This window comes from Raphanus sativus, chromosome 5 (assembly GCF_000801105.2).
Source record: "Raphanus sativus cultivar WK10039 chromosome 5, ASM80110v3, whole genome shotgun sequence".
NCBI lineage: Eukaryota > Viridiplantae > Streptophyta > Magnoliopsida > Brassicales > Brassicaceae > Raphanus > Raphanus sativus.
This window is the reverse complement of record NC_079515.1, coordinates 28,098,783-28,126,142: the sequence shown is the minus strand read 5'-3', so window position 1 is coordinate 28,126,142 and position 27,360 is coordinate 28,098,783. Positions and strand designations below refer to the sequence as shown.

Below are 27,360 nucleotides of genomic sequence, written 5' to 3'. Positions count from 1 at the left end.
AAACGAAGTCGGAATACATAATGTTCTATGATTAATTGGATTCTATGTCAAATGCTGAAGTTAGTCTCCTTCTTATATGTATGTGGTTATGGTGTATATTTTTGTTGATGGTTTCCGATTCTGCTCCAGAAAACATGGTTGCAGAAACTCCATATGTACCTAACAGTAATGATTTTTGTTTGGAAAGACAATTAAAAAACGAGTTTATCAAATAATGTAACGGTGTCGTTTTCTGCTGCCACTGCAGCGGCAATAGTTGTCGTTGAGAAAGAACCGAATATTAAATGAGATTACGTGCAAGTATAGCGACCTTAAGAAGATCCACACCGCACATCACACAAAAACATATTTAGCTGTCTTATCTATCTGAAATATACGATCCAACCCACATGAGCTTGTTTTCTTTTTGGGCCCTCTACAACTTCTCTGATTATTGTTTGTGAGATTAGGAAAAAGAAGGCCACGTGAGTTGTCGTAAGAGTCAGAAAACAGAGGAGGGTCCATACCTTAACATGACCCACTCCTATGAAAAGTGAGAATCTCACTCCTTTCTCCTCCATAAAACTCCAATGATAGTAATTATTTGGGCCAGATTTACATTAAAGACAGTCATGTCATGGGACCTTAATGCTTTTTAACGCATTTGAGATATTTATTAGCTTTTGAAGAATCTTCAGTCCCATGTCATATAACAGTATTTATAATTCTTGTTCAAAAATATACAGGAGATAATCGAATTAACTGAGAGGAAACATATTTTCAAGACTAAAAATACAAGTTGCAGAAAGATGTGTCACTTCAATCAATCGTCAACAGCTTTCTACTAACTGTTACTGTTCACGTCATCACTTGGCTGTGTGCTGATCTGATCTTTCTCACTGTTTCTGTGTGGGAACTTTCTATTTCCAATAAAACAAATCGTGTAAGCTGTGATTTATATATATATATACATATAGTATTTTCTATTCCAAAAATATCAAACGTTATTTCTTTTCTTAATCACAACTGATAATCTGATATGATGATATCACAAATTTAAGTAAGAAGTTAGGAAAAAGATGAGATCATTTTTTTCATGAAAATGTAATTTCAATGGGCTTAACATTAAGGATTAGGCCCAAAGCAACTTTGAGCAGCAGCACTATTAACCCATAAAAAACCATCATGGGCTTCAAAAACTTCATTCCATCCTGTAATTTGTGATAGTTTCGTTACAGTCCCTAACTTTAAAATTTTATCACACTAACCCAAAATCAATTTGATTATCAAGGGAACTACAGACTCGACAAATACGCAAAAGCGCCATCAGGCTTCTTTGAGAACATTGCAAAGCTTTAGTTTCCTTCTCGATCCATTGGATGATTCTCCAGATGTACTACCGTGTGAACCAACGTTTCCAAGTCTTTCACAAGAATCTGTCGCATTATTAGTTGATTCTTCATATCTTCGAAAGAACTACCGATCTTCACACCCATTTGATCTATAGAAGCTTCTTCAGCTTCTGGTACAATCTCAGCCGTCCATTGAGAATGATCTACGGTTGCTTTGTTTAGCCTGCAAAGAGAAGTTAACAACAGCTTCTAAGATTCTAAATCAAGAACCAGACAGCTTCAGTTTGTTTTTGTTTTACTTACTTTTTCAGTATTGAATTTGCCTCGTTCATGTTTGTAGCTCGAAAGGAAACGTCAACACTGTCCTCGCTAACTCTAGCAAGCCCCTCGAGAGAGCCAATAGACAAGCACCTTGAGTGTATCTCTGAATCAGTCGTTTTCGAGTTCAGATTACTAATCCTTATAACCAGTACCGAAGTGGGATGGTTTGAAAGTGTATCAGAGGTAGAAGAAACATTGGAGACAGTTTCATTTTTGGCCTCGGAACCAGGACTGATTATGCTTTGAGCCTTGGATTCGTGATCTGGAATTGGAAACAGTGACTCGGTTGGCTTGGAGAATGTATCCGTAACACTTGTTGCTGGCGAAGAAGCATGTGTTTCTGCCTTGCTCTTGCCATTACTCTTCTGATAAATAAAAATGTAACGATCAGCACAGTTAAGAGCATTCATTCAAAATCATTTTTGAATCAAACCAAACAACATTGCTGCTTAAAGTCCAGCCAGAATATAAAAAATCAACATTACACCGGTAATAAAAGTTTGGGAAACGTATTCATACCCAAGAGGCTTCAGGCTTTTCTGTCAACAACTTAAACTTGGAAACAGAATCAGAACCTTGTTTCTTCTTCTTATTAATCTTCTTCTTGCCTTTAGTCTTCTGGTAAAAAAAAAGAAACCTAGCTCACTTAAAAAGTGTAAGCATTTTTTGTATATAAAGCCAATTGCTACTAAAAGCACCAAGCTGATCACCCTAAGGATAAAGCGAATGCAACTTGATTTTCACTTAAACCAAGAAGACTAAAGGAGATTCTAGGTGTACGTACGTACGTACCTGAGAAAGCTCTGGTTTCTCAACTTGAGAAGTCTCAGGCTTCTTAGTTAACAGCTTTATAACCACATTATGGTCCATGTCTTTCTGCACAGAACCCAGCTCTGAGAAAAGATCATCCATAGTCGTGTGAGTTTTCACACCTGATAGTCCACATATAAAGAACATTAGAAGAAGACATGATCAAACTCCATTGTCAAAAACCACACATTTTAATCCTTGTCCAAATCATAATACAAGTTCTGGTTCTCAAGCATACCTACATCAGATTCCGAGGAATAACACTGTGTGGAACTACTATGAACTTCCCGGTTGAAAAGTTTAGTTCTTTCTCGGTTTCCAGTAAATCGCAAGCCATCCCCACTGTTGAATCTATCAACACGTGTTTGTAAGTTAAAAACATCTATAAACCCCAAAGGAGACAAGTCATGCTAACCAAAAAACCCTTGACAAACACAGTGATGAAAAGATGTAATGAAAACCTCACCTATCATCATCAAGTACAACCCGCCTAGAAATCGATACAACTTCACCTGTAAAAACCCGCCCCCCTAATTAGCCATTTCGAGAAAATTTCATTTCCAGCGATTCAAATATTTGATTTAAGGTCGAGTAACGTGCTAACGTACGGTTTCGGATTAGAGAGGAGCTGTGTCTTCCTTGGAGCAAAGGTTTAATGGAAGCTCTTAATACTCTCGCCGCAAACATCGTCGCCGGGAAGAAAGAGAGCGGAGGAGAGGGAACACACTCAAAAACACACCATGTGGCTTATCATTGGGTTGTTTTTACTGAGATGGGCCTTTTTCAATGGATCCATCATAGTTTTGTTTTTGGTAAAAGGTCCATCATAAAATTATGGGCTATCCTCTGAAACGACGTCGTACTAATGAAATCGAAGAAAAACAGTAAATCTGCCGTCATTTATCCACGTGGCAGATATTGATTGGTTATCTTTATCAGAGACTTAGTCCTGATTGGTTAAACGTTGCAATGTACACGTAACTCAACCACGTAGTTCGAATCCTAAATTGGGTTTTGGAAACCGTTCCTTCCTGCGAAAGAGAAGAGAAAGTGAGAGAGAGATTCGAGTTCCGATCAAAAGGAGATCTTCGTTTACTCTGCATTGAATCTCAAACTGTAGTAATCCTTGGGAGAGATCTGATTCTCTCCTGATTTCCGTTTCCATGGCGATTCGGCGGTCGAAGCTATGCATCGTATTGTTGTTCGCGCTCTCTTACGTCATCTGCGTCTTCGCAGGGTAAGCTCGACTCGACCTTAGTGCATTTGTATGTCGTAGCGTTTTGTATGCATTGGCGGTTTGCGAGTTATTGAAAACTCGTTTGAATACAGGAAGAGCTACTACGATGTGTTGCAAGTGCCGAAAGGTGCGTCGGATGAACAGATTAAGAGAGCTTACAGGAAACTCGCTTTGAAGTATCATCCCGATAAGAATCAGGGCAACGAAGAAGCCACTCGCAAATTCGCTGAGATCAACAACGGTATTCGTTTGTTTCCCCTTCCTGTCAGCAGCAGCTTCTAAAACTCTGGCATTGAGTTCACTGTGTGTATGTGTTGTTCGTGTTATTATAACAGCTTATGAAGTGCTATCGGATGAGGAGAAGAGGGAGATATATAACAGATATGGTGAAGAAGGGCTCAAACAGCACGCTGCTAATGGTGGACGTGGTGGTGGTGGAGGGGGCATGAATATGCAGGATATCTTTAGCCAGTAAATTGTTTCTATTTTTATTCTCTTTAGATGATCACCAGTGTCTAAATGGTTGATTAATGGAATGACATTTATCCGAGAAGTCTTGCTCGTTAGCTGTTATCTCCTCTTTTATTGGAAGATCATAATGGTTACTCTCTAGGTTGCAACTAGTGGTACAAGATTCTCGAGGCTATCAGATTCTATGAATCATGTGACGTAAACTAGTAGCTAAGAATGTTTTGTTGTTTGTTTTTTCGGAAAACATTTACCTGTGAGCTTTATCTTGGGGTTGAAGTTGAGTAGTATGCATGGATAGTGGCTACCAATGAATTTTAGTAATCTTAAGGGTCTTGACTGTCGTGCGAATAGATTCCAAATATTGATGATGTTTTACCCTCTGTTTTAAAGTCAACTGATTGCTAGTGTGCTGAGATTTTTTAATGTACCTATTAGGTTTTTTGGTGGTGGTGGTTCGATGGAGGAAGAAGAGAAGGTTGTTAAGGGTGATGACGTGATTGTGGAACTTGAGGCCACTCTCGAAGATTTATACATGGGAGGCTCTATGAAGGTATGTTAAGCTCCCTGTCAGGATCTTAATATCATCACTTTCTCTTTATACATTGATTGGAACTCGTATGGAAATTCTTGCTTTGATTCAAATATGCTTGGGCTTCATAACATAATAAGTGAACATGATCTCTTAGTGTCACTCCGAGATTCTTTGGTTAGAGTATGCGGTCCTGAGAGTCACTTGCCTTAACTTTTGGTCTGTGCCCACGTTAAACTATCAGGTATGGAGGGAGAAGAATGTAATAAAACCAGCTCCTGGAAAGAGAAATTGCAACTGCAGAGATGAGGTTTATCACAGGCAAATTGGTCCTGGAATGTTCCAACAGATGACAGAGCAGGTAAGGTTTCAAGCCTCCCAATTCATCCACTTGGGTCCAATATCGAGTCAACCTGTGACCTGTCTGAAACATATCTAAACATATCTGGTTCCTGTCAGGTCTGTGACAAATGCCCAAATGTTAAGTTCGAACGCGAAGGATACTTTGTCACAGTTGATATCGAGAAAGGAATGAAAGACGGAGAAGTAAGCCTCCAAACTATACTCTACACTCTTTATGTTGTAAACCTTAGATACTACATATCACTGTAGCTCTGAAACTCACCCTGATCTTATCGATGTCTCCTTTCAGGAAGTGTCTTTCTACGAAGATGGTGAGCCCATTCTCGACGGTGACCCTGGTGACCTTAAGGTTAAGCCTCTTCCCTAAGTTTCCCTGATCTTTTATTTCACTTGACTTTCAAGATCAGAGAATAAATCATTATTGTACATTCGGCAGTTCCGAATAAAAACTGCACCACATGCCCGTTTCCGGAGAGATGGCAACGATCTACACATGACCGTCAACATTACACTGGTAACTAAACATTGCACGAACATCTTTTGTAGCTCTATTCCATAGACCAACATCTTATCTATTTACACCTTTTAGGTTGAGGCGCTAGTTGGATTTGAGAAATCATTCAAACACTTGGATGAACACGACGTTGACATCAGTTCCAAGGTCGCACTAATATTCTATCACAAATCATGGAACGTGATTTTTATTATCTAATGGCTTTTATTGAATTGAAGTTTTGTTGTGTATCTGTATGTGAAACAGGGAATTACAAAGCCCAAGGAAGTGAAGAAGTTTAAAGAAGAAGGGATGCCACTTCACTACAGCACAAAGAAAGGCAACCTTTTTGTCACTTTTGAGGTTTTATTTCCTTCGTCTCTCACGGAGGATCAGAAGAAGAAGATTAAAGAAGTCTTGGCTTAGTTCTCTCTCTCTAGAAGTTTGGGGTCTAAAGAGGACGAACTTGTGAGGGTCCATAATGTAACATGGCTAGGTTTTAATATATAACAAAAAACAGGGGAGACAAAGGGGAAGATGAGAAAAGCCAACATGAGGTTTTGATAAAATTATATTTTGCTTTTGTTGATCAAATTAGTGCATATTTATGATTTCATCATCCTAAGCTTTTTTATCTTTTGAATTCTATTATCCAGTAGCCTTCTTTTGTATGTTGGCAGAAAAGTTCTGAGAATATTTGAAGCTATCTTTTCTTCTAGGTTTAAAAAATAATAATTTTATATCTATTTTGAACAAAAAAAAAGAAAATAAATGATTTCGACTTTTATTAATTAGGCAACGAATTTAGGTTACAGTAGATTGGGAGCCCAACAAGATATCCAGCACCTAATTTATTCCAAGAAACGTGGGAGGGTCAGGCTCTTGGACACTTCTTCACCTTCCACGTGTCCCAAAATACCGCTCCACCCAGAAAGATCCTAACCGTTAAATATTTTAATCTTCCTTACGTAAATGCAAACGTAAATGTGTGTATTAACCATCTTCAAATTAATAAGGCCAGGTAAATTGCTTTCCTAAGTAAAGGTTATGCACCAATAAGGCGAGTTTAAAGTTCGTTCACCTGCCTTCCTAAATTTACATAAATGTGTATATATATAGTTGAGGGACATCACTGTCAAAAGAAAGATTGATCGGAGAAGAGACCAAAAAAACGACGAGACATTCATTCAAACTTGCACGCTAACGCCGGAAAATTCGCCAACTCGCGTACGTACGTATACGTATGTGAATACGTATCTACAGTCCTTCAACATAAACAACGTAAAACAAGGAAATACTTTTGGCATGGACTCTGGCGTTTTCTTAAAAATGTCGGTGCAGTGCGTATCTCCGAAGATTCCGGTGGGACCGTCGCTGATACGTGCGATCGGAGGCTCCGTGGAGGAGAGAACTACGTCTGGATCTCTTCGTCCGAAGAAAACGACGCCGCCGCGTCGCCCCCTTGAGTTTCTCCGGATCGGTGGTAAAGGAAAGAAGGAGACGGCTATAGACGGCGCCGTTTTGTTGGAGAGAGAGGAGGAGGAGGAGGAGGAGAGAAAAGGGAACTGGGTTTTGAAGATTCTGGAGGTCGGGTCTATCTGGAAAGGGAAGAGGCAACGATCAGGAGGCGGTGATGGAGGAGATGAGGAGAGAGGCTCCAAGAAGGAGGAGTTATGCGTGGATTGCGATTTCTGCAGGATCGATGATGAAGAGGAAGAGGAGGAGGAGATGGTGTTTGATCGAGAAAACTTCTCGAGGATGCTCATGAAGATTCCTTTGGATGATGCACAGATGTTTGCAAAGCTATCTTATCTGGGAAACTTGGCTTATTCAATCCCCAACATCAAGGTTTGAGACACCTTTTTTGACAGATTAAGACAAAACCTTACTTTCTATGTTTCTCTGATTATTCGTTTTTTTCGTTTGTTATTACAGCCTGAGAATCTGTTGAAATATCAGAAAGTGAGATTCGTGACTTCCTCAATCGAGAAGAGAGCGAGTCTTGACCAACAGGATGAGAATAGCAATGACAGCAACGAGGAGGAGAAGCTTATCAATCCAGCTGCTGCTTACAGAATAGCTGCTTCTGCAGCATCTCGTCTCTTCTCCCATTCGAAATCTGTGCTTCCTTTTGGACGCCGAGAGAACGAAGCCTCTCTAATGGCCACTGCTGATTCCGTTACAGCAGTCGTCGCAGCGAAAGAGGAAGCTAAGCAGGCGGTCGCCGACGACCTCAAGTCCAACCATTCGCCTCCTTGTGAGTGGTTCGTATGCGATGATGATAAAAGTGGCACCAGGTTCTTCTTTATTCAGGTAATTTACTCTTTTGTGGTTATTAGTCTTTTAATGGTTCTTATATTCAAAAAAGGTAACACTCATCTTCTTGACAGGGATCAGATTCGTTGGCCTCATGGCAAGCTAACCTTCTCTTCGAGCCAGTCCCATTCGAGGACTTTGATGTGCCTGTCCACAGAGGCATATACGAAGCTGCTAAAGGAATCTACGAGCAGATGTTACCTGAAGTTCATGCCCACCTCAACTCCCGCGGCAAGAACCGCGCTTTTCTCCGGTTTAGCGGACACTCTCTAGGAGGAAGCTTGTCTCTGTTAGTGAACCTCATGCTTCTGATCAGAGGTCAAGTCCCAGCTTCTTCTCTGCTTCCGGTGATCACCTTTGGTTCGCCTTGCATCATGTGCGGAGGCGACAGGCTTCTTCAGAAACTCGGGTTGCCTAAGAGTCATCTTCTTGGAATCTCAATGCATAGAGATATTGTTCCTCGGGCATTCTCCTGCAGCTACCCTAACCGAGCCGCAAAGCTTCTCAAGGCGTTGAATAGAAACTTCCGGAACCATCCTTGTCTGAATAACCAGGTAATGTCAGTGAGACATCTTAACCTAATAACCTGTTTTGCTTCAGAATCGTTGTTTCTTGGCTTACTCTTATGTCTTTTTTCTGCAGAATTTATTGTATTCTCCGATGGGAAAGCTTCTAATTCTGCAACCATCCGAGAGATTCTCTCCCCCACACCCTCTCCTTCCACCAGGAAGTGGTCTCTATGTCTTAACATCTAAGAACACCGATGAAACAGATAAAGGACTAAGGGCAGCAAAGACTGTGTTCTTGAACTCACCACACCCTCTAGAGATTCTCAGCGACCGTCGCTCTTACGGGTCTGAAGGAAAAATCAAAAGAAACCATGACATGAGCTCTTACCTGAAAGCATTGAGGCATGTGATCCGTAAGGAGATGAAGCAGATAAAGGCTGAGCGGGATCAATGGCGGGTCAAGCTCTTAATCGTAAACATTATATGTGCTGGGAGAGATTCCTTGAAACTCATAGCTAGATTCGTCGCATCCAGGAGTAGTCAACTAGTGATCATCTTCTTCCTCTCCATTAGATTGATAACTACGGGCGTCTATGGTTTTATATTCCACCATTCACACGCACATTTTTTTAGTTTCTTTAAGTAAAACTTAGGCATTACTCTTCTGTAATAGTATTCACACATCAATTATTTCAGAAAAAAAGAAAACATCTAGTGTTTAAAAGAAAAAAAAACGATATCATTATAACAAACTGTTTCACCTTCTGGTATAATAATCTTACAAAGCAAGAGATTTTATTCATGAAGGGAGGCATAAAAGCTCAGACCTTTTGTGACAAGAAATTTAGAGATCCATCTTCCCAGCAAGGTACCAAGAATGCATGGCAAGGCTTCCAAAAGAGAAGATGTTAGCGAGAGATGATAACCCGTGAATCATACCAAACTTCTTGTTCATGGCAGCTAGCTGAGGGATAGTCTTTGCCTTCTCCCTGTTCTTGGACCAACCAACTTCATCTCCAATGTTGTTCTCTCTCTCTACTTTGTGCCTTTGCTTCATCATCTGCACACCAATAAGTAAAGAAAAAACTATTGGTTTACATAGGAACCTTGTATGCAATGTTGAAGATTGGTCCACTTACATCGATGGTCATGGGAGTGAAGACGAGCAAATTAGTGAGGTTGAAAGCAAAAGCCGAGACAAGGAACCCTAGCTGATACTTCTCCACAGCAGAAGAAGACTTCCATGGATGGAGATACCCAAAGGCAGAGAGTGAAATGGCGCAGCAAGAACCAACAAGAGTGAAATAAGCTGGAAACATCTTGCTCTGGAGGTTACCGAACTGATGCCTCGGTAAGTTCCTAATCAATTCAAACACGCAATCGAATCACACATAAACCCTAATTTGACCCAATTCGAACTGAGGAAAATGATCCGAGAGAGTTGGTGATCAATTCGATTACTTGAACATGATGATTCCGCCGATGAAGGTAGCCCAGAGAGCAGCTCCCCAAGCTGTAGCGAAGCTGAGTAGATGAGCTAGCTTCACCAATATCAAAACCTTCGCCGAATTCTCGCCCTTTGATAACGATCCGAATGTCTCCGGTGAGAATATAACTCCGGCGGCTAAAAACGCTACCGCTGTTAAAAATCTCGTCAGCCAACCCATCGCCGAGATGATGCTTCCGATGATCACTCTTTCTCCCAAAATAAAATTGTTGTGTAAGCTTCTCTGAGTAAAGTCTCTCTGCTTACGAGATACAAGACGCGACACGTTTTGTTCACGTCGAAGCTGGGTAGGTAGCTATCACATTTACGAATATACCCCTAACCGTCAAATTATACGTCCAACCACTATTGGGGGTATTAATGTCAACCACTATCATTGTCACGCCGCGCAAAGTCCACCCAACCAATCAACGAGCCCCATTCCGTATAAATGTAGACTCTCCTTTGCAATATATTGGGCAAGAACAAAAGACTTAGGCCCATAACTGTAATAACTATGAGTCATTGGACAGAGAAGAAAACTAAGGCCTAGTAATGTAAATATGATAATACTGGACCAGATAAGAAGAGTAAGGCTCATTAATTTAAAGACTATTGTATATACTAGGCCATAGAAGAAGGATCAGTCTCATAACTGTAAGGAGTATTATATACAGGGGTAGAAGAATATTAAGCCCCATAGATGTAAAGACTATGTATAGTGGGCCAGATAAGAGGACTAATGCCCATACATGTAAAGACAATTATATATTATGCCAGGGAAGAAGAAAACTAAGGCACATAAATGTGAGCTAGCTTGTATGGTTTGAGTTCCACCGAATGGATTTTATGTAGCTACTAATGTCTTGCATTCTGTTACATACTATTTTATAATGACATGTCTCTTTGGCCATCTCCATCTTTAAAAAGCTGTTCATATTCATATTTTAGATTATATTATATTCAGTGGTAGATGGATAACACGGATATTTTCAACATGCTTGCTTGTGTAACTTGCAAGGGACTTCAGATTGGAAAACTGGATCTAGTTTCTGTCACGCACTAAACATAATTTATTAGCAATGTGTGGACTCTGGGCTAGTTACGCTTGTTTTCGTTGGCTATACGTTATGAAAAATAAAATACTCCATCGCTGCTCCTCTGACCAAAGGCTAATAGATAATAGTCCAATACCTTATTATTTTGTATATTATTAATTCTTACTTTTCAAAATTTCAATACGTTATCGAGTATTAAAAATGAATAAAGTGGTACTATTAAACAAGTAATAGAGTACACATGATAGGCTCACATGGATACACACTGACATCATCATATTCATATACCTGGCCACGACTGATCCTCTTTCCAATGTCTCCAACATCCTATACATCACGTGCTTCTTTATCTAAACTTTCCCACCCTCAATTTTCTTACATTTTCCTATTTTCACATCTTTATATACATGTGTTAATTCGACCACATTCACCCAACTCAATCTCAAAATGAACCAATTCCTTTATGATTAAAATTATCTGGACATTATTAACCATGGCCCGAATAAATCGTCTTGCACGTACATGTCTTGTTTAAATTTAACGAGTCTATCTATGTGCGTGTATGTGTATTCAAGAGGGAGATGATGATGATGCTATTTTTTAATAGAATAGGTTGGCAGCTTGCATAGTATTCCCTGTTGCGTTCAGTGATTATTCTGAAATCCAAATGCGAGAATGGCAGATAAATAATTGCATAGCAGATTTTAAGATCCCTCTCTCTTTCTATTAATTAAAAACTTGGAAGAATTTGACCAAACCCAACTAGTTTCCCAAATCTGGTCAAGGTTGAAACAAATGAATTTTATTCCAATAATAATTGAATAAACACACAAATCTTTCAGATTATTACTAAGCCAAATCATTATTTATCTAATTTCAGTAATTTAAGCCATAACAATGCCACATTATACGGCAGCCAAACTTTGTAGATAAGGATTCCTTGAAATATAAACTTGTTGTGTCAGACTCAAGTATGCATTTTAATCAGACAAATCCAAGAGGAAGTGATTTTATTCATATGCGTGTCACATTTTAAATGGAGCAGTGATTTTATATTCTTTTTTCTTTTAATCCAACACTATTATCCAAAGCATTATAAAGATAAAGTACGTTAAGCATATTTAAAGTGACAAAAAAAATTCTAGCGGAATTTTATTACATGCATATATGAATAGATACATAACTGATTTTTAAAATCGCCCGGGAACGGAATCGTTTCCACTTTGTTGGTTCGTGAATTTCCCGGTTAAACATTTAACAACTGAGTGCTTCGTATTTCACTGGAATCGGTTGGTTAAAACCGGTCCTAGATAGTAAACTCCCGACCGCGGCAAGATCTCGACAGAAAACTCCTTGATACGCGCTCGAATTACCCGGTTTAATATTCACCAAACCAGGTTTCTCAACCGGTTCGCGTTCTTCAACCACTTTCGTTGACTTTTGAGTCAACGCCATCGTAATCTTCCTCTGTTCCTCCTCTGCTATCGTCGCCGTCAAGACAGAGTAACCTCTTTGAATCAAACGGTAAAGCAGCAACGAAGCCATACTCGCTCGATCTTTAACAGCGATAACCTCCTTCTGATCGGCGAAATCACAGCGATCGATGAAAGACAAGGCCTTATCAGGCTTGTGTCTGAGAGTCAACAAGACATTAGCTCGATCAAGCTCCGATCTGGTGCATCCGCGCCTAACTCCGATCAATCCGTACCAATCAACGTTCCCTATCTCTCCGTTGGCGATCTTCGCTTTCAGAAACTTCGACTTCGTCGTCAAAACGCACAGTTTCCCCGGGATCTCTCTGTACTTCACGTTGTGTCGTTTCCACGGCGGTCCGGGAAGTTTCCGATCGCGCAGGATCGTGTTGTAGAGAATCTTCAAGTGCTCTAAATCGTGGAGCGAGTCAGGCAAACACCGTACCGTCTCCAGAAGCGCGGCTCTCGTCTCCAACGCGTGGATGCAAGACGGCTCGAGAGCCAGCGTTTTGTTGCAGTCGGCGATCGCCTCCGCGATTTTTCCGGCGGATCTGTAGGCGGCGGCGCGGTGCATGTAGCAATCGGCGAGGAATCCCTGCGGCGCGGGGCGACGGCGTCCGTCGAGGATTTTGGAGAAGTGGCGGATGGATTCTGAGTAATGACCGGCGTCGAAAGCGGCGAAAGCGGCGGCGCGACGGCGGAGGAGGACCTTTGTGTGGGCGAGGAGGCGAGAGACGGTTTCGCATTCGGGGAGTTTGCTTGGAGGAGAAGGAACGGAGGAGGATGATGAGTCGGAGTCGGAGAGAAGGAGGCAGAAGCTATCATCGGACCAGCATATACTCTGACGACGGAACTCGGCTGTTGCAAGGCGTTTTCCGGTCTGAAGGAGAACCAATGCGTCCTCCATTAGTCCTAGGTGGCAACAAGCTTGTCCCAATACAGCATATCTGAAAATTTTATAAAATATAATTATTATTTTCATATAAAACAATTGACAATTCAATATAATTGTTATTAGTGTAATAAAATCAAACTTCAATAATTAGAAAATTAATATACAATAGAAAAATCATACAAAAATAAAACCATCATTATTAATTGGCCATATTAATTTCACAAATGTTCAAAATTTTAAATAAAATCGAAAAAATAGAAAATTACCTCCACTGTTGTTTTTCCTTATCGCCATTTCTACAGATCCCTGCCATCACTTTCTCCTTCAGGTCAGAAAGAGAGAGGCACGTGAATGGAGTGGTGGAGGAGGAGGAGGAGTCACGGTTTGGAGAGAGAAGCTTCCTGGAGAGTTGAGAGGAAGAGGAGGAAGAAGAAGAGGAAGAGTAAGAACCGTCGGAAGAAACGGATCCATCTTCTTCTTTAGCGGCGAGTTGGAGGCTGGGAATGTAATCTTGAAGCATATTAGCTACGTCCTTGTAGCGACGGAGAAAAAGCAAAGCTCTCGCTTTAAGCTCTAGCGCAGTTTCCGAGCGCGGAGATATCGATAAAGCCGCATCAAGAATGTGAATGGCTGATGCGGCGTCGTTGTGGTCCTCACTCGCCATGAGAGACCTTGCGTCTTTAACGTAGTTATCAACAAGCTGAAAGAGTATATAATGTAAAGTTAATATCTTTTGACTGCCCAATAAAGAAATAGTCGACAAAACTGAAGAAAGTTTGATGATTTGAGGTTTGTAGTTACCTTCTTGTGAGTGAACCACCAATGCATCTTGTTGTCCTTGCGGAGATGATGAACAGCCATTGTTTGCAGAGGTGTTTTTATTCTGATTGGGTCTGTAGATGGAACTAGATTTAACTTTTTGTGTTTTTTACTCTTTCCCAAGAATTCTTTGCTTCTTTCTTCTCCAAGATGTGAGAAAAGAAAGAGAAGTGCTTATAAAGAAACAGAGAGATAAAGACAGAGAAGAGAAGAAAAAAGGTTACAGAGTATAGGAGAGAGAAATAGAGATGACAGCTCTGACATGAGAGAAAAATTTCTAATCACTTTAAAACCTTAATAGCTGGCACCATTTCCCTTTTACATATTCTCTGTTATGTAAATGTTATTATTTGATTGAGAAATTGCGCTCCTTGTAAAAACATAACTTGATAATTTGCTCTATTTGATTTATTTGATCAAAAAGGTAAATGTTAATATTTGATTTATTATTCACTTGCTATAAGTGCTTATGTCAATCTCGTGTTTATCTTAATACATATCTCTTTGTAATTTTTCTGATTGAGAATCATATCTCTCTGTAATTACTTCGATTTAATAGTTAATTTCGTGTATATCTCACGAAATTAATTTCGATTTAATTGTTAACCATATCTCTTCTAATTATTCTTAACGCATACTAGAACTTGATCCGTGTTCTGCGTAAATGTTTGATTTAACTTGTGTTCAACGTAAACTGATAAATTGATGATTTTTTAAAAAAATCTCACGTATATTTTTTATGTTTCATAATTTACATATAAAGTATAATATATTATTTTATAATATAGATTTGATAATAATTTTTTATTTGTACATAATATTAAAAATTTATAACTTGATGTACTTGTATTATTCATACATGTTTATTAAAATGTATCAATATACTAATTTTTTTAAAAAAGTTACATTAGTTTTATATGAACTATTATTGATTTTATAATATTTTATTTTCTTGAAAATTGAAATCTCACAATTCTTATCTTTGACTAAACTAAATAAAGTAATAATGTATTTAAAATTGTTTTATATAATATATACTATATATTTCAGTTTCTAGTTTTTATTTTCACCACAAATAAATAATAACCATTGTAATTAATTAATTTTTATTGATTTTAAATACAATGACAGAATTTGTAAATAAAAAAACAAAAAATAAAATACTTACTTTATTGAAAATACAATGATTAAATGTTTAAATAAAAAAAATAATTAATATGCTATTCATGTTTCCAAACAATTTTCATTTATTCAGTTAATCTATGTTCTCAAATAATTCTCGTTTATTCAATTAATCTATGTTTTCAAATAGTACCAAAATATATTTGAATTTTAATAATATAGATAGATTGATAAATTGATAGATATAATAATCCATTTTTAACTTAATCTATATTTTACTATATTCCACTCCATCTAATATTTGTATCAACAACCTTTTTCGATATCTGAATTGCCTACCAAACCAGAGTTTTGGTTACTCTTCTGTGGAAACTTTTTTAAATTCAGTTGTTTGGTAAATGGTTGTTTATAATTCTATACCATAAAATCTGTGTTTCGAATTTTTGAACAAAAAATCATATAAATTATTGTAAAAAATGTTTTTGAAAAATCTTTAGCATTGTGTTGTACGGTAAGATGGAATCTCATATGACGGGATAATAAGTAAGACATGAATCCTATTAAGACATTGTTAGCTGCAAACCCATTGTATAATATTATCATAGTTTGTAAATATCACAATCAAAGAGTTAAAAATCTAGAATTTTGAATTAATATCTTAGAGGATGATTGGTTGTTGCTGTAGTGACTGTGCACAACAAAAATATATCTAGAACACTGAATTTACATTATGCTTTATTAATTTTAACAAGTTCACAGTCATTTCTAATATTTTGTTGGCTGTGGAAAGCCAATTTTTCACAGTCAATTGTAGGTGCTTTCCAAAACTTTAATCCAAAGACCACAGTAACAAAATTTAAAGCAATAATACTAGAGCAAAATCTTTGAAACTACAACATTACCAATCAAACCTTAGCTACATACTAAGCTAGAATTTTGGATTAAAATCTTAGCTTGCATTTGTAATCTCAATTAAGTAAAAACTAAAGTTATAAAGTCATTTTATATTAACTTCTTACTTTAAACTTTAAATTATTTTAGACTTCACTAATAAATAACTTTCTTGGGGGCTTGGTCTCTGGATATCTCCGGCTTTGTATCTTTGTACGATCTTTGTTACGGTGAATTTTTTTTTACTTTCTATTAACTTCCACGATATCAAGTTACCAACCACACCCCAAAAGACTGAGAAACCTTTAATCAGTTGCTTAAAATAGTAGAGTTTCTAATTTATATATCACTGTGGTCTATCATATTGTCTTTATGAAATAGGCATAGTAAGACTAATGATTGCACTATATCACCACCCATCTCTTCAGTAATCATGTTCAATAATTTCTTACTATATACTTCAGGTTTTATTTTCTTTGCTAGATTCCCTTGCTATTAATGTTTGCCAGAAATGAAATCTTCATCAGAACGGAGCCTATGATATTGATCATTAACGTGATGTTGGCCATGTCAAGAATTTCATAGTAGTGCATATGTTAGCGCTTTGATGAACTACACACGAGTTTTAATCATTTCTTGGTACATGTTATATTAGCCTCCTGGTTTTATACCAATCGAGAAATTACGTAGCTAATTTGATTTGGGGAACGTATTATGATTAATGTTTGCAAGGAAACAGCACGCTGTTGAAAATCATGTCGAGTTTTGTATGGTCCAAAAATAATGTAATGTCAACATGTACATGTAGCAAGATATATATGGTCTGAAATGAATATGAAATGAAATGTCAAATAAATGTTTTTTCCCTTCAGAATTCTTTTTATCTTATTCTTCTAGCAAGACAACAGATGGTTACCCTTTATGATTGGAACTGCATTTTCTGAATAAACATTTAACAACACTAATAATAATGCAGCTGCAAAAATGATTATATCATAGGTACAACCTCCTTCCACATTTTTGGACGTATAGCAAAATGTGTGTGTTGGCCACAAATTATAGCCGTATTGATAATTATTTATCCTTAATTTAAGCTACAAGTACAGTTTTGCGTGAACCATATATTTTCATGTCAGATAAAGAAAATTGTTATAAAGTTAAAGAGATTATTTCCATTCGGTTAGTCTAATGTTTTGATTGAATTTTCATGGAACTGAACTAAGTTAGTTGCGAATTAGGGATACATATATGTGCATGTTTTATAAACTTCGAAATCTCGGAAACTAAAATAACTGATGACAGAATGAGGGTGCATAATACACAAAACACAAGTTATTAGTTGAAACGATTATATGCGCCAGTATGGCTTCACCTAATGATCTGGCGAATCTCCTTTTTATATAATTAACAAACACTAGAAAGACAATTATGTGTAAATGCGGTTAACTTGTAGTATATATAAGTTAAAAGATCTAGTTGAGAAATGGGTCTACTTAAGGGTATCGGTCCCCATTCTTTAAACATGTTAGCATCTCAAGAGGCATATCACGGGTCATGACGACGTATGTATAGATACCCAATATAATATGCACATATCTAATCCATACATACACATTATAAAACTGTTATCTAGTGTTTTAAAAAAAAACTAGATTTTGACCCGCACGCCCGTGCGGGTATATATTTTAAAAATATATTGCTATTTATTTTTTATGTCAATATCAAAGCTGGATAAAAAATTAAAATCTGAAGAACCGAACCGATCACGATCCGAAAGAGTAATACCAAACCCGAATCAAAGTTGATTAAATATCCAAATTATTCCAAATTTTGATATTTAGACAACCGAAACCATAACCAATTCGAATTGGATATCAAAATGTATCTGAAAAAGATTTATATACTTATATATTAATTATTTTTATTTTTAATGTATATAAAAATTCAGAATATATATGATACTTTTAGGTTGGTTTAAATACTTGAAATATATATATATATATATATATATATATATATATAAATATTATATATAAATAGTCAAATAAAAATATCTAACATAGTAGAAGTACACTCAAAACACCAAAAATATTTAAAATAATTATTGATTTTTGATCCAAAATTTAAACCAAACCAATTTATATGTTAAGTTTAGGTATTCTCACATATGTTATTCAGATTTATATACAATATATTATTTTATTTATAGATTTAAGAAATTTTAAATATATAATGAATTTTAAAAAATAATTTAAATGGGTTATCCGAACCCGAACTAAACCCGCAAAGATCCGAATATAATTTGAACTGGAATTTAGAAATATTTGTATGGAGCTGAAATTTTTGACCATTGAAACCCAAAACTCAAACAGATCCGAAACGAACCCGAATGGATACCTGAACGCCCAGCCTAGTCATAATTCGATTTGAAATTTAGAAATATATGAATGAGACTGAAATCTTTGATCCCGGAAACCCGAAACCCAAACAGAACTGAAACTAACCGGAATGGATACCTGAACACCCAGCCCTAGTCACTATTATGTATTATATATATATATGTCATCATGTAACTAATTGTATTGGTCCATCATATAAATAGTCATATAATTAATAGTATTTTATATGTACCATCTTATAAATAATCACATATATTATATTCTTAAATTTTAATGTGAAATATAAAACCATAATTTAAGTTGGTATATGAAATTAATCTTTTTGTTGTATTTTTCTTATATATATTGAAAATATTTTTAATAATGGTTATTGGAAAATATTTTAGTAAAGATAAATTTTTGAATATATGCATATTTTAGATTAATTTTGATATAAATCAATTTTAAATTATTATTTTGATTTTAAATATGTATATATACCATTAAATTTTATTTTATGATTATTTTAGAAAAACAATGTTTTTAGGTAATTAGATTAGTCCATTTTGTATATTTTTAAACTGATATAATGGATTTCCAATTTTTTTAATAATATAAGCAATTACTTTTTTCTTCTTGACATACTTTTATCCATGTTTTAAATTTTTAATTTTTTGCATTAGTTTTTTATGAATTATTATTAATTTTATGATATATTTTTTTGAAAATTGAACTCTTGAAATTTTTATATTTGACTAAGCTAAAGAAGGTAATAATATTGTGTGTTTAAAAATTGTTTTATATAATATACTATTTATATTTCAGTTTGTGTTTTTATTTTCACCATAAAAATTGTAAATAAAAAAAATTGTAAATATAGTGACAGAATTGTAAATAAAAGAAAATATAGTAAGAATGTTGTTTAATTTATTGTAAAACAGTGGCTAAATGTTTACCTAAAAAGAAGTATTAAATATGTTATTCATGTTGCTAAACAATTCTTATTTGTTATTAATTTATTGGAAATACAATAACTAAATGTGTAAATAAAAAAAAATACATATCTCTACTATCCATGTTTCCAAACATATTTCATTAATTCCCTTATCCTTGTTTCCAAACACATATCTCATTAATTCTCATATCCTTGTTTCCAAACACTTTCAATGGGTACTTCAACTTTAATAAGATATATTTGTTATTAATTTATTGGAAATACAATGACTAAATGTGTAAATAAAAAAAATACATATCTCTACTATCCATGTTTCCAAACATATTTCATTAATTCTCTTATCCTTGTTTCCAAACACATATCTCATTAATTCTCATATCCTTGTTTCCAAACACTTTCAATGGGTACTTCAACTTTAATAAGATAGATGCATATTAAACTTTATAAACCGAATCAAAACCGTCTAATTAGTTTTATATACTTTCATAGAACTATAGAAGGCTATTAGTTCAAACTCTCAACTAAACCATTACATATCAAGTCAATTAGTTTCGGATTGATCAATCAATGCCTGTGGTTATCGATCACCAGTTAGGTTGATGTTTGACACGTTTTGTCAAGATGTCACATATATGCTACTTTTGGTGTATATATATTCCTCTTAAAATTTATATTCGTAACATGTAGCCATATATCTTCACTAAATCCCTTCTATCATCTATTTTTGTTGTTTAATCCCGATATTATATATAGTACTTTACAAGTTGTAGGAAAGCATGATCAGACTTACAAAACCTTATCAAAATTCATTTTATATTAATATTTATTCAAGTGGATTACGTACACACACTACCAAGTGTTTGAACTTTGCAAGATGATGGGTGCATTGTCTATTGGAGACTTTTATCAAGACATGGGTTTAATATAGAAGAACCACATAAGTGTCAAAGTCGCGCAAATGTTAAGACAAGAATCTATAGTTAAATCCTAGTTGTGTAGTGAAAGGTCATTATTTAAATGTCGATTATGGAGTAAACAATAGGGAATATTGCATTGGGCAGCAAACCAATCATCTAGTTTGGCTCAAATTCATACGATAGAGACCTCTTTTTGATCCAAAGCTTCGGGTTTTGAACAAAAACTGAGACCAATCAAATAAAAGTCAGACAGAATTCAGAGGAAGGCACGTGTTCTTGGCTTAGATATCACGTGGGAATGAGTGATCCATGTGCATCCCTTAACCCCAAAAACCAACTCAACTAGTTTTTTTTTTTTTTTGTAAATACTGACGTATTATTAAGTTCAAACAGATAAATAGTGGTAATTGTATCAATTACAATATATACACATTTCTATGCTGAAATTCGCAATGCAAAACAAATCAAAACATATTGATCAAAAAAAAAAAACAAATCAAAACATATTAATCAATAGGGAAATATTTATGGGTAAAGCTAGATGAGATGATATTGTCGATAAGAAAGTTATAAGCAGAGAATATGGAAAAAGAGAGGTGACATAGGACCAGTGTCCACTGTCCAGCTCGGCTGTGCTTTTTTGAAAAGTTGCGAATAATAAACACGACAGCAAATAAAATTTAACAAAGCAAACTACGTAAACTACGATTCTAATTCGAATTACTGCAGTAATAATATACTACTGTATTCTTTAACTTTGAGTCACTAGACAATTTGTTCAAACAAAAAAGAGTCACTAGACAAGAATCGATCCAAAGGATAAATTCTGAAAAGCAATAAAGTGAAAGTGTGTAAATAATTGAAAATATTGTAAAAAGTTTTGTTATTGGAATACATTACTTGTGTTGCAAGATCTAAATTATTAGACCTCTCCATCTTTAATTTTTAATGATTTTTTAAAACAATAAATATGATATAATAATTATGCATATAAAAAGTGATGATATAAATTACTATTGTATAACTATTATTATTTAAGAATTACTCTAAAAAATTATGGGATGAAGTTGATTTTAGCTTTAGCACTTATATGCATGGATATTGTGTTGCGACTTGAACGTTTACAAGCGTGGCTGAGGTTAATAAAATAAGATATACATGGTTTATCGAAACCTTCGTCTGTTTTGGTTTACATTTAAAAAAAAAAACGAAAAGGAACCAAATGATGAGCTCACAAAGAGACATAACACATGGAAAACAATATGTACCAACACACATTATGGTACATCTGTATGTCAAAGTGATTGGTCTTCATTGTAGGACACTGTGATTGTTAAATGTCAAACTCGATTCACATGGCCATTTGTACATACATTATTAAAGGCTTTAAGTCTTCATCTTTCGACAAAAGCTCAGAGACAGCCATTGCCTTAGACCCACACAGTTACACAGTCATGAACAAAATTAGTTTCACACACTTCATCATATCCTAATTTTAAAAAGTCGTCAAAAATAGAAAATCTTGTCAACATATATACAAAGTTATACACACATTTTAAATACTTCATTAAATAACTTGGAAATGTAACCACACATTAGATATCTAGAGAGAGCAGGCAGAGTTACATTGATCCAATCTAGTTGATATATTGAGAAACCCATTTGAATCTTTCGCTTAAACCCAACTTCCTGACAATGATGTACATGAACACCTTAAGGAAATGAACATTTGTTTTTGCGAGATTCACATAACATTTCCAGTGGTGAAATCGGTTAGGCCTAGATGCTAAAGCAGCTCATCTTCTGAGGCAGCAAAGGGAATGTCCATCTTGTTTCCATGAACGAGGAAAGGGACATTTGCTAAGGATTCATATGAGCAACGTGCGTCAAGTTCTTATTTATTTTGCAAACATCTCTGTTATATGCATTCACGAAGTAAACCACTGCATCAACCGGATCAAGAGATGAGATAATAATACGAGCATTTCCAAAAAAAACACTTTCTTTTGAAGTTTTAAGTTAGTTTTCTTCAAAAGAAAACTTCAAACTTTTCTCAAAAAAAAAAAAAAAAAAATTTCAAACTTAACTTCAAAAAAAAATATATTTTATATTATGTTTTTTATATTTATGATACTTAATTTAAATTCATAAAATTTTATAAATAAATAGCATATATATAAAAATATTATAGAAGTATTAATTAACAAAATGATACAGTAAAATATATAATTTTACATAGAATTACATAATTAAATATTAAACTAAAAATAAAATACTACATTATTTTATAAAACTATTTTCTTAATACTTACGCACATGATTAATTAGTGCATTTGTTAAGTTTTTTATCTAATATTATTGTTATCTAAATCTAATTTTAGAAAAAACTTATTTGAAAATTTTTATTTAATTTTATTTGTAAATATTAAAATTATAAAAGTAAATTTGAAATATTTATGAGTTATAGCGTCTGGAATAATCATAATGTTACAAACAATATAGACCCATTACAAGTCTACAACAATGGGCCTTGCTTGAAACTAACAAGTAACAATAATTTAGAGTTAAAAGAGACATCTAAATTGCAAATATCCAAAACGTTTATGTTGTATACGTAGTCCACTGTTTTTTCCCTCGAGAAAGATGTAAATCCACTGTTGTGTAACTTGTGTTTAGAAATTGTGTTGATCTTAATGAAAATAAGTGATGAGTGCCCGCCATAGTATTTTTTCTTGTTATATTACTTACTATCTATTAAAGAATTTATTATCATAATCCGCCAATTTTATTTAGAATTTAAACTGGTCATCAATATATATATCGAAGATTGATTTAACTGTTACATTAATTGCTTTGAAACATACACACAATCATAAGAAGTAAGACTTTTGCGTTCAATTGTATTGAGGATTCTTCTTCACGATAATCACAGGACATTTCACTCTTTTGGCGCAATACTCGCTCACACTGCCTAGCAAAGCCCTATCAATGAAACATACATAAACCATATCAATAACCAATTAAATCGTATAATTAAGAACAAAATGATAAAGTAAAGGTCTTACCTTTTAAAGAAGCCATAGTCATGTGTGCCAATAACTAACATATCAGCCTTAAGTTTCTGAACTGCGTTACATATGACTTCCTTAGCATCTCCTCTTCCAACTCTTCTCTCTATATTAATCTGCACATTAACGATAACTTCAGTTACTTGTATTCCACTGTTTGTGTCGAATCTTTCGAAAAGGATATTAAATACATATATATTTTAGTATTTTTGTATACAAGATAAACACGATTACTTATAAATAATATTTTCTTTTTGAAAAGAAAAAAAAATTCTAAATAATATCTGATTATGTTTCCTTAACCCCACTTGCTATCTTTTTGATACAATCCAACAAAGTGATCCAAAATTTATAGTAAGAGCTTACATCGAACTCAAAATCTTGATAGACGGTTCGAGATCGAGCCATGACCGATTCCACAAGCTCGTGTTCATATTTCTTCAGCGCTGCAACCGGATCTCCGGTCACTATAAACCCTAGAAAGTCGACCAAACATAATCCACTGAGAATTATTTCAAGGGTAGCTTAATCAAAGGATATATTGTGAAATGACGAGACTCACCTGCGGTGTCAATGGAAGAGTAAACAGGAAGAGGGGGCTTGACGTAAAGGAGGATTAGGGTGTTATTGGAACAATATGCAAAAAGATTGTCAAGACTCCATGAAAGTGCTTCCATGCTCTCTTCGCTTTCGTCCACGGCTACTACAATCTTTCTCTCCTTCGTTTCCTCCATTTCCTTAATTACTATAAAAAAACTCTTTTATTTGCTTAAAATAACAACAAAGAAATATCTAATGAACAAGGTTTGATGGAAGAAGAGATTGCGATTATGTTTCTATTTATACAAGCAGCTAGGCAAACCCACTTGATTTCTGGTTTTGGAGTTAAGTGTTTTAGTTTGGATAAAGTTTTATAACAAGTAAGTAGTTTGTTTATTAATGCAAAAGACTTGCATTCACTTTCTCGTAACTAATTTCACAGCTGAAAAGTTTGTAGTGCCGTAGCTTTTCTCTTAACGAAAAGATAAGATATAAACCCACGTTTGAGTGATGACCAATCATATAAGATATCGTAGATGTAAATCTAAACTACAACATTAAACTTTTTGTTTTGTTTTGCTAGATCACACTGTATATTGAAAAGTTGTGTGATTTGTATAGAGATAATTCATGTTTTATAGAATTACTACACCCTTTTGAACAATTATATATATATATATAATGGTATATTATGAAGTCAAATTTCTTGAACTTTCTAGAACAAAAAGGACAAAAGTAAGTTCTTGAAGTTTATACAAATCGACTGATCAGGAATTTTAGATTTGTACCATCCATAACGTGTATGAAGATAACGCAAACTAAGTGAAGTGTATATGATTGAAGCAAATAAAACCTAATATAATAACTGGTCCCCTCCAAAAAGAGAAAATATCATGACCCTAAAATGAAGATAAGATGCATACAGATACCTTCCGAGTAATTGACACCTTAAAATGATCTTTATGGGTTTCCCGCCTTAATGCTCCTGCTGGGGCCCAGAGTTAAACAGAAAACGAACATATAATAAGTTAACGGGCCTTTAACGTTGACACATTCTTTTCATCAGGTTAACGGGCCTTTAACGTTGACACAATCTTTTCATCAAAAGGCTTAATGGGCCTAAAATGAAGGAAACTCTGATTTATCTCCGCCGTTAATCAGCCGCCTTTTCACCAAGTTCGCCATTGCTAATCGCCGTCGAAGCTGCGATGGCTCCTCCTCCTCCTCCTCCATGGCTACGTCTCTACCTGAGAAGAAGCTCCGCTAAGCCTCCCCTCTTCGCTCGCTCTTCTTCTTCATCGAGCTCCGACGGGTTCATTTCCAGTCAAAGCCGACTAATCGGCGGGACAGAGGTACGGGGCGGTAGAAGAGAAGGAGAAGGAGAAGGAGAAGAAGTACGATTTTACCGCGCTAGTAGGTCTTCTCCTTTCTCCGGTATGATACGTTACTCCGCTTATCATCCTCACACGCACGCCTCTATAGGTTTTAGAGGTGTCTCTAGTATTACTTCTGATGATGGTAGTGGAGAATGTGATGACGAAATCGAATCTGATCACGATAATGATGAAGATGATGATCTTGCTAGTGATGAAATTGACGTCAGATGTGTTGTTGATTCAAGTACTAATCCCGAAGAAGTAGAGAGAGTCTGCAGAGTGATCGATGAACTGTTCGCGTTAGATAGAAACATGGAAGCCGTTCTCGACGAAATGAACGTGGATCTATCTCACGACCTGGTCGTTGAGGTGTTAGAACGGTTTCGACACGCGAGGAAGCCTGCGTTTAGGTTCTTCCGCTGGGCTGCAGAGAAGAAGCCAGGTTTCGGTCACGACTCGAGGACTTACAACTCCATGATGAGTATCTTAGCCAAGACAAGACAGTTCGAGACGATGGTTTCTCTGCTCGAAGAGATGGGCGAGAAAGAGTTGTTGACGATGGAGACGTTCGCTATCGCGATGAAAGCCTTCGCTGCTGCTAAAGAGAGGAAGAAAGCTGTTGGTATCTTTGAGGTGATGAAGAAGTATAAGTTCAAGATTGGTGTCGAGACGATTAACTGCTTGTTGGATAGTCTTGGGAGGGCTAAGCTTGGGAAAGAAGCGCAGGTTTTGTTTGATAGGTTGAAGGAGAGGTTTACTCCCAATCTGATGACTTACACTGTTCTGCTTAACGGTTGGTGCAGAGTTAGGAACTTGATGGAGGCGGCTAGGATTTGGAACGGTATGATTGATGAGGGGTTGAAACCGGATGTTGTGGCTCACAATGTTATGCTTGAAGGTTTGCTGAGGAGTAGAAAGAAGTCTGATGCGATTAAACTGTTCCATGTCATGAAATCCAAGGGGCCTTGTCCTGATGTGCGTAGCTATACCATCATGATCCGTGATTTTTGTAAACAGTCGAGCATGGAAGCTGCTGTTGAGTATTTCGATGACATGGTTGATTCCGGTTTGCAACCCGACGCTGCGGTTTACACGTGTCTGATCACTGGTTTCGGGACGCAGAGGAAGCTGGATACGGTTTACGAACTGCTCAAGGAGATGCAAGAGAAGGGACATCCTCCGGATGGTAAGACGTACAACGCTCTGATCAAACTGATGGCGAGTAGGAAGATGCCGGAACACGCGACAAGGATCTACAACAAGATGATACAGAACGGGATCGAGCCGTCGATACACACGTTTAACATGATGATGAAATCATACTTCATGGCGAGGAAGTACGAGATGGGGAGGGCGGTTTGGGAGGAGATGGTGAAGAAAGGGATTTGTCCTGACGACAACTCCTACACGGTTTTGATCAGAGGGCTTATAGGGGAAGGGAAGTCGAGAGAGGCGTGTAGATATTTGGAGGAGATGCTTGACAAAGGAATGAAGACTCCTTTGATTGATTATAACAAGTTTGCTGCTGATTTTCACAGAGGAGGACAGCCTGATATATTTGAGGAATTGGCACAGAGAGCTAAGTTCTCTGGTAAGTTTGAGGCTTCAGAGATCTTTGCAAGATGGGCTCAGATGACTAGAAGGAGATTCAAACAGAGATTCATGGAAGATTGATGACTTGGGGATATTTCAAGGGGCTAACTCGGAAAAGGATTGTGCTCATTAGTAAGTGGTTATTACTTGATCTCAACTGCAAAGGCTTGGTTAGAGTCAGAACTCTAACTTCGATCAAGAACATGACTTCAATTGCATTGCTTGGACTTATCTTAGCCACATATGGTTTGCTTTGAACCAATACTTGAGGTTCTATTCTAATGGCTCAACGAGGACCCCCCGTTGAGAAGCATCAATTAAGACTACTAGCAAATTGTTATGTATATTGTCTTAAGCATGTCTCTGCTTTTCTTACTGTAACATTTGTCTCAAGGACATCTTATATATTA

The 27,360-nt window shown here is 36.0% G+C and overlaps 7 protein-coding genes across 12 annotated transcripts; 3 read left to right on the top strand and 4 right to left on the bottom strand.

Annotated features, from left to right (window-relative positions):
• Window positions 1-1,167: 1,167 nt before the first annotated feature.
• On the bottom strand, window positions 1,168-3,227 carry LOC108859363 (uncharacterized). Of its 6 annotated transcripts, none has more exons than XM_018633259.2 (7): window positions 3,071-3,227; window positions 2,929-2,974; window positions 2,701-2,813; window positions 2,445-2,584; window positions 2,172-2,270; window positions 1,635-2,017; window positions 1,168-1,554 (listed from the first exon to the last, which is right to left on the bottom strand). In XM_018633259.2, the coding sequence occupies exons 1-7, from the start codon at window positions 3,147-3,149 to the stop codon at window positions 1,335-1,337; spliced, it is 1,080 nt and encodes a 359-aa protein (XP_018488761.1). In that variant the 5' UTR covers window positions 3,150-3,227; the 3' UTR covers window positions 1,168-1,334. The 6 variants fall into 6 exon arrangements, with proteins under 6 accessions (XP_018488761.1, XP_018488763.1, XP_056867237.1 ...); XM_018633261.2 differs by having other exon boundaries at window positions 2,701-2,804; XM_057011257.1 differs by having other exon boundaries at window positions 2,172-2,267; window positions 2,929-2,992; window positions 3,071-3,210.
• Window positions 3,228-3,453: 226 nt separating this feature from the next.
• Window positions 3,454-6,203, top strand: LOC108862275 (dnaJ protein ERDJ3B). Its single transcript, XM_018636357.2, has 10 exons — window positions 3,454-3,699; window positions 3,792-3,940; window positions 4,035-4,170; window positions 4,606-4,720; window positions 4,944-5,060; window positions 5,159-5,245; window positions 5,352-5,411; window positions 5,499-5,576; window positions 5,652-5,723; window positions 5,823-6,203. The coding sequence occupies exons 1-10, from the start codon at window positions 3,626-3,628 to the stop codon at window positions 5,979-5,981; spliced, it is 1,047 nt and encodes a 348-aa protein (XP_018491859.1). The 5' UTR covers window positions 3,454-3,625; the 3' UTR covers window positions 5,982-6,203.
• A 518-nt stretch (window positions 6,204-6,721) lies between these two features.
• On the top strand, window positions 6,722-9,088 carry LOC108862274 (phospholipase A1 PLIP3, chloroplastic). The gene is made up of 4 exons (XM_018636356.2): window positions 6,722-7,403; window positions 7,491-7,868; window positions 7,946-8,425; window positions 8,514-9,088. Exons 1-4 carry the CDS (start codon window positions 6,861-6,863, stop codon window positions 9,024-9,026), a joined length of 1,914 nt encoding a protein of 637 aa, XP_018491858.2. The 5' UTR covers window positions 6,722-6,860; the 3' UTR covers window positions 9,027-9,088.
• Window positions 9,089-9,097: 9 nt separating this feature from the next.
• Window positions 9,098-10,133, bottom strand: LOC108862276 (uncharacterized). Its single transcript, XM_018636358.2, has 3 exons — window positions 9,842-10,133; window positions 9,520-9,739; window positions 9,098-9,440 (listed from the first exon to the last, which is right to left on the bottom strand). Exons 1-3 carry the CDS (start codon window positions 10,045-10,047, stop codon window positions 9,225-9,227), a joined length of 642 nt encoding a protein of 213 aa, XP_018491860.1. The 5' UTR covers window positions 10,048-10,133; the 3' UTR covers window positions 9,098-9,224.
• A 1,869-nt stretch (window positions 10,134-12,002) lies between these two features.
• LOC108856632 (uncharacterized) lies at window positions 12,003-14,371 on the bottom strand. Its single transcript, XM_018630482.2, has 3 exons — window positions 14,093-14,371; window positions 13,558-13,991; window positions 12,003-13,343 (listed from the first exon to the last, which is right to left on the bottom strand). Exons 1-3 carry the CDS (start codon window positions 14,150-14,152, stop codon window positions 12,179-12,181), a joined length of 1,659 nt encoding a protein of 552 aa, XP_018485984.1. The 5' UTR covers window positions 14,153-14,371; the 3' UTR covers window positions 12,003-12,178.
• Window positions 14,372-23,135: 8,764 nt separating this feature from the next.
• Window positions 23,136-24,408, bottom strand: LOC108860024 (universal stress protein A-like protein). The gene is made up of 4 exons (XM_018633928.2): window positions 24,004-24,408; window positions 23,808-23,917; window positions 23,439-23,557; window positions 23,136-23,355 (listed from the first exon to the last, which is right to left on the bottom strand). Exons 1-4 carry the CDS (start codon window positions 24,173-24,175, stop codon window positions 23,268-23,270), a joined length of 489 nt encoding a protein of 162 aa, XP_018489430.1. The 5' UTR covers window positions 24,176-24,408; the 3' UTR covers window positions 23,136-23,267.
• Window positions 24,409-25,110: 702 nt separating this feature from the next.
• Window positions 25,111-27,334, top strand: LOC108856836 (pentatricopeptide repeat-containing protein At3g62470, mitochondrial). Its single transcript, XM_018630729.2, has one exon. It carries the CDS (start codon window positions 25,190-25,192, stop codon window positions 27,029-27,031), a length of 1,842 nt encoding a protein of 613 aa, XP_018486231.1. The 5' UTR covers window positions 25,111-25,189; the 3' UTR covers window positions 27,032-27,334.
• Window positions 27,335-27,360: the final 26 nt, after the last annotated feature.